At 44.8% G+C, this 6,434-nt stretch overlaps 1 protein-coding gene across 3 annotated transcripts; it reads left to right on the plus strand.

The window, feature by feature from the left end:
- Window positions 1–21: 21 nt before the first annotated feature.
- LOC131898520 (uncharacterized) lies at window positions 22–2,653 on the plus strand. Of its 3 annotated transcripts, none has more exons than XR_009375952.1 (5): window positions 22–216; window positions 415–596; window positions 1,198–1,271; window positions 1,696–1,862; window positions 2,122–2,653. XR_009375952.1 is itself a non-coding variant. In XM_059249721.1 (5 exons), exons 1-5 carry the CDS (start codon window positions 91–93, stop codon window positions 2,454–2,456), a joined length of 873 nt encoding a protein of 290 aa, XP_059105704.1. In that variant the 5' UTR covers window positions 24–90; the 3' UTR covers window positions 2,457–2,653. The 3 variants fall into 3 exon arrangements, 2 of the variants coding, with proteins under 2 accessions (XP_059105704.1, XP_059105705.1); XM_059249721.1 differs by having other exon boundaries at window positions 24–216; window positions 1,198–1,245; window positions 1,696–1,877; XM_059249722.1 differs by having other exon boundaries at window positions 26–216; window positions 1,198–1,245.
- Window positions 2,654–6,434: the final 3,781 nt, after the last annotated feature.

The following is a 6,434-nucleotide window of genomic DNA, read 5'->3' on the forward strand; positions in this document are numbered from 1 at the left end:
GATGAAACTCAGGCTCCTGGTTACCAGGTAACCAGCCATCAACAGCAGCCTCAACTCACTCACTTCTCTGGAGGCACTAGAAGAGCAAGGATGTTCTCTTGCTTCAGGTGTTTTGGTTGCTCACGCCGCCAAAAACCAAAGCTTCCTGGCCGGTTCCGACGTGTGCTGCGAAGTATTTGTGCACACCTCTGTCTATTTTCCTGTAGGAAAAATGAGGTAACACAGGCCAGCCTGCAGCCAGGAGACTTTTTGGTCCCCCTGATCCACTGCAGTTCCTGAATGGGTCTGTGTTCCTGTGAGAACACTGAGAAACGTCTTTTATGCTCGCTTTTCACTTCAGTGTGTGGTAATGGGTTGTTATTGTCTCTGAGATTTCACATTTAAACCCTCCTTCCTTCCTTGGTCTTTCCTCAGGATGACAGGATTCAGGAAGACGGCCCCATATTTGATCCACGGAGCCCAACCTATATGCAAGACGTTATCAATCATATACCAAAAGCCTATAAGGATGGGAATTACCTATTTATAGGTATAATATTGACTATCTACCATAGGTTTGTGACCACCTGGGAGATGCTGGACTTAATTATGGACACGTGAGTGGCTACACACAAGTCAGGCTCTCAAGCCTCCTGTTTGGTTTTAGAATGTCTCTACCCTTCTCTGGGACTGTATGCTCTCACAGAACAAGTATTATTGTATCATTGGTCCTGGGCCTGGACCTTCAAGATGACATGGCCAGAGATAGGGGTAGGGGAGACAACACTAGATTGTCATTCACTTTTCCCAAGAAGTGTCAAACACTATCCTTTCTTATCCTTTGAACAGAGCCTTTTTCCCATTTGTATAAAAGCTTCTAGACACTATCTAGGTTTGATGGGACTAACAGAAGCAGATAAGGGTCCCTGGGGCCACCCAAGAAATCCTGTAACAACAACAACCACAAAAAAAAAAAAAAAAAAAAAAACAAGAAGGAGAAGCTTAGGTTACCCATTGTGTGACAATCCTTGAGAGCTGTGACCAGAGGCTCTTTCCCAGACCCTAACCATGGAAGTCAGAACATTGCAAGGAGCCCTGAGGACCCTCATCCCCTTCCTGGCTTCTATTTCTCTACCTGATTCATGTAGCTCCTTCTAGATCCCTTGGTGGGTTGGGGACACATGGCCTTAGTGGTGACACCCTCATGAAATGCCACAGGTATGGACCTTTGCAGCCAGACTGTATGGAGGATCAGGAAAAAAGGAAGTGAGTTGGCTTGGGTGACGAGGGAGGTAAGAGCCCCTCTACACAGTGGGATGTCTGGGGTGCCTAGGGTTGAGGACTGAGCTGTTACCAGTCACCCTGCTCTTGGGATTCCCACTAGAGGGATGGTACCAGAGACTTCACGTGCAGGTGGAGAAAAACAGAAATAAATCTCCATTGATCTCCTTGGTCCTGAGGAGCACAGGGATTGACGGAAGCTAAAGAGCCCTAGGGGAAACCATCCCCACTACAGCCCAGCCCAGTCTGCCCAGTCCCTCCTCCAAGGGACAGAAAGTGTCTCGAGCCCTGTCCATACAGCTCTACACTCCTGACCACCATGCCCAGCAGCACATGGGCTGGGCAGCCTTTTCCTCATCTAAGGGACACTGCTGTGCTGGTGAAGTGAGGCCAGGCTTCTGACTCTACTTCCCTCCAACCTGGTCCTCCCTGCAGTGCCTTGTTATCCTTCCTATCAATATGGACGTCAAAACAACCCCAGGACTTCAGGTCTCCAAACCTTGCCGTGGCCAAGAGGCTCGTGAAATATCTATGGCCCGATGAGCCTGCAAAAGACTTCACTCTCCAAGGGGAGGCGCTGGAGGAGCAGGACTGTAAAATGGGTGAGGAGGCCTGGGGTAGGTTCCTAGGAAGGCTGAGGTAATTTCGATGATGGGTTATACCAGGGAATTGTCCAGATATCCCGCCTGGAACCAGAGCTGGACACCTGTCGGGTGAGATGTCCTGTTGTGGAGAGAGGGGACTGGGGATTTTCTGACATCAACAGACCTTGTGTAACCAGCAAGGCCATCTCTGGGAAGCTCACCCATCATGGAAACTTCTAGGGCACTTCCACTAATGGTTCATCTCTTTCTGCCTTAGATGATGGACTCCTCAGGGAAGTTAATACAGAGGCACCCATGCAGGATGCATTAGGGATGGTGGAGACTCTACATGTGGGACCAACTTCTGTGGCAGAGCCCCGGGAATTTCTGAAAACCCAAGATGACACAGACCTGGCCCTTGGGGAACCAACCGTGCCAGAAGCTGGACCAGTACCACTTCAAACTTCAGACCAGCCTCTGCCCACTGATGCACAGCCACCTCTAGAAGTGGCTGCAGATGTTCCAGATGCTGGGCGGCTCTTTCTAGTTTCTGTTGTGCAACTGGGTGCACCAGAGCCCTTTTTCCCTCTGCCTGATGTTGACATAGATTGAGATTGTTTATTACCTGCCGAGTTCCACCCAGGACCAGCTGTCCTTCCCGTCTTTAGAGAAAGTATCTCCTTTCGTTGTGTTTAAAACTTTTTATTGTTGTTTTCAAAGTTAATATTAATATTGCCTTTAATTATATTTAATTATTTTTCCTTGTTTTTTCAATATTAATATGTATTAATAAACATTAAGTATGCCTAGTTCTCTCATTGTTTTCATGTTAATATCACCTTTAATTTTGTTTATTTCTTTTTTATTAATGGTTTCATTGTTAATATTTCCTTTAATTTTCTTTAGTACTTTTTTCAATGTTAATATTGCCTTTAATTATGCTTAATTCTTTATATTGTTGTGTTCATTGTTAATATTGCCTTTCATTTTGTTTAATTCTTTTTATTATTCTTTTCACTGTCAATATCTCTTTAAATTTTGTCTAATTTTTTTTATTGTTGTTTTCATTTTTAGTATCTCCTTGAATTTTGTTTAAATTTTTTAGGGCATGATCATTTATTTGTTACCCTTAAAGACTTATTTCTGACTGGACTCAGACTCACAAGTAAAAGCTCTGAGAGGACAGCCTACGTCTCTTGGCGATCTGGTCCTGGCGCTTTACTTGGGCGTCCTTCATTCTCTTGCCAAAAGTTCATCACATTCTGCAGCCTTCTCCTTGTTTTCCTTTGTCTGTTGTTTCTTTAGAGCAGCAATATGACAGCCTTTGTGTTGCAGGACATGAGGAGTGACAGGATGCTGAATCTTGAGTGCTTTGGTCCTGGGCTTTTTCTTGGTTTAATGGCTTTCTGACCATGTATTTTTGGCGGACATCATCTTCCTTAAAGAGATTAAAAAGCTTTCAGATTCTGCTAGCTCTTTAAGGTCCCAAGTGACGAGGCACAGCAGTATCTGTCCATCCAGGAATATCCTCCTCTCCTTTTTTTTTTTTCTTCCAATAACCAAATTAGGAACACTGAAATTGGCTTCCATGATGCATCCTCAAACAGACTTGTGCTTCCTCTCTCCGTTCTCCTTGGTCTATAACAAGAATGGCCCTTACTCAACAGCAGGTGCACGCTGCCATGGGTCAAAATGCCTTGCTTCATGGGAAAACTTTTTCATTCCTGCCAATGATTTGGACCACATACCCCTTCCACTCTTCACCCAGAGCATCAGCAGCTACTTCTGTGGCCATGGGCTTCTCACAGAACATATGAAGCTTGTGTTCATCATCCACTTCAATGAGTTTCCCCTGCTGGTGGCAGGGGAGGAGACATTCAGCTTCATCTTGACACAGCCAACCGCCTAGGAGGTGCCACAAAAAAGAGCTGTTTAACTCCTTTTTATGGTGTTCTCAATGTGGGTTGTTATTTAGACTTTAATATTAATAAAAATTTGTTTACTCATGTTATGGTTCAAGGGCATCATGTCTATTCCCCATGTGCTACAATTTACTCATGTCTACCTGTGTATGGCAACTCTGAGACAAACATGTGGATCATGGAAGGAGAACCCTTGAAGGCCGTCTTAGAAGCAGGGAAAAGCAAGCAGCTCATGTGGCAGAAAAAGGGCAAATACCAACAATGGTGAGGAATATATGATTGTGAACTGGCAGTCTTCTGCTCAGCGGTCTCCCTAACACTTAGGGACATAGATTCTGAGTTCAGATAGAGTAGGGCTCAAGCTCAGAGGTCTTCACTTTCTCCATGGGCTTCTGCTCTGTCAAAATGGTCTGCAGGGCCATGCAGAGAAAAATGATGTCAACTTAACTATAATGGTGCTCCCCATTCTCACCAACCCTGATCCCAGAGCTGTGTATACACACTCAGTGTATGTTGTGACACTTGTCACACCCCAATGAACATGTTTAAACAGATGGTTATCATAAAGAAGTGCCAGGTTTTCCCAGAATTGTGGGGGTGATCAACACATGACAGAGTTGAGTCCATGGAAAATTTTCACATTTGTCTGTGGGGAATGGATTACATGTCGTCTTATGTTCACTATGTCCAGGAAACCCTCCAAAGGACAAAACTAGAGGTCACCATCAAAAATGGCTCACTGTAGTCCTCATCCTGGGCATATGTGATGCCACCTACCATTTAGAGGACACTGAGTGGTATCAGTGGGCAGCTCATTTCAGCTATGATATATGGGAAACCCCACACACACACCACTTCACTGTCCACCTAGGCATTTGACTTTGAAGAGGTTATATACATCAAGCTAGTCCATGTCTAATCAAAAAGTGAGCTTGTTAGCTCAGTGATGGTGGCTCAAACCTTTAATCCCAGCACTCGGGAGGCAGAGCCAGGTGGATCCTGTGAGTTTGATGCCAGCCTGGTCTACAAAGCGAGTTTCAGGTCAGCCAAGGCAACACAGAGAAATCCTAGCTCAAAGAACAACAACAAAAACAACAACAACAACAACAACAACAACAACAACAACAACAACAAGTCTAGCTGTTCATATCATCTAGTCTCCAGAGCTAGGGTGTACAATGACTCTGGGAACGAGAGATCCAGGGCTGCATTAGACAGGTTGAGAGAAAACTCATCCATTTTGCAGGATGGAGACAGGCTTTCCTGTTGAACTATGGTGGCCTATCCAGCACAGAGAACAGAGAGGGGCAGTAGCCAGAAATGATGGCAGCAGTGGTCTAGCTGTCATCCCTACTCACAGAGAAAGTGAACTAGTTCATTAGTAATATGTGCAAAAAGAATCTACAGAACATAATCAGAGCTAGTAAGTTAGTTCAAGAAAATCACAAAGGACACACCAGCACACATCACAAGAAATGAACTCACCATTTAACTGCACACCAGCCATGCCCAGGGAGGACACCAGATAAGAGCATCGACTCAAAAACACATCACAGGAGAGTAAGTAGATGCAGCCATTCAAACAGCCATCGATGCTGTTACTGCCTTGTCCCCTGCTCTCCACAGTGTACCTAACATTCCCTCCAGAATACTTCAAAGAAATGTAAACAATGGGTAAGAAATTAAACATGTAGCTTAAAAACCAAGAAAGCCAAGAGATGCAGAAATGGCAGTTCGTGAGTTAAAGGACCATAACTTTTAAAGTTGGTGACATGGGAATCATTCTGCACACTCCACATGATTACTGTGGTAGACAACAGTGGGAATGCTTATGTCAATGTCCCTAGGCGGTTTCAAAGTACCCACAGGACAATCCAGATCGGGGATAAGGAGATTCTGTCAGTATGCTGCCTGCTAAGAAAACACAGGGACCAGAGTCTGGATCTCCAGTATTTACATAAAAAATGCTATGGTCATGTGCAGATGATGCCCAATGTGCTGTGTTTCCTTTTGTTGTGATTATTGTTGTTTTCAACTTGATACAGGTAGGGTCAATTGTTAGAGGAAATATTAGTTGAGAAAATGTCTCTATCAGATTGGCCTGGAGGTAAGTCTGTGAAGCATTTTCTTTATTACTGAATGCTTTATGTGAGAAGGTTCAGCTCACTGTGGGCAGTGCCACCCCTGCACTGGTGTTTTGGGGTGCTATAAGAAAGCAAGTTGGGCAAGCCATGGGGAGCAAGGCAGTCAACAGTGTTCCCTCATGGCCTCTGCTTCAGTTCTTGCCTCCAGGTTCCTGTCTGCATTTCTGTCCTGACTTCCCTTCATGATGGACTGTAACCTGTAAAGAAATAAATGCCTGCTTTCCCAAAGTTGTTTTTGATCACTGTTCTATCACAGCAAGAGAAAAGAAAACTGAGACACCCTAGGTGACAGCAGGTCTCCAGAGCTCACTGGTCAGCCGGTCTTGTCAATTGGTGAGCACTGCATTCAGTGAGAAAATGTGGTTCAATGAAAACTAGGAGTAGAGGGAATAAGGTGGTGTCAAACTCCTGCTTCCACCCACATGGACACCACATGAACACAAACACACATGTTCACACATACACATGGATATACCACACATACACAAGGCTATACACACTCACTCCACACCTGTGAATGGACA

This window comes from Peromyscus eremicus, chromosome 23, assembly GCF_949786415.1.
Source record: "Peromyscus eremicus chromosome 23, PerEre_H2_v1, whole genome shotgun sequence".
Taxonomy (NCBI): Eukaryota; Metazoa; Chordata; class Mammalia; order Rodentia; family Cricetidae; genus Peromyscus; species Peromyscus eremicus.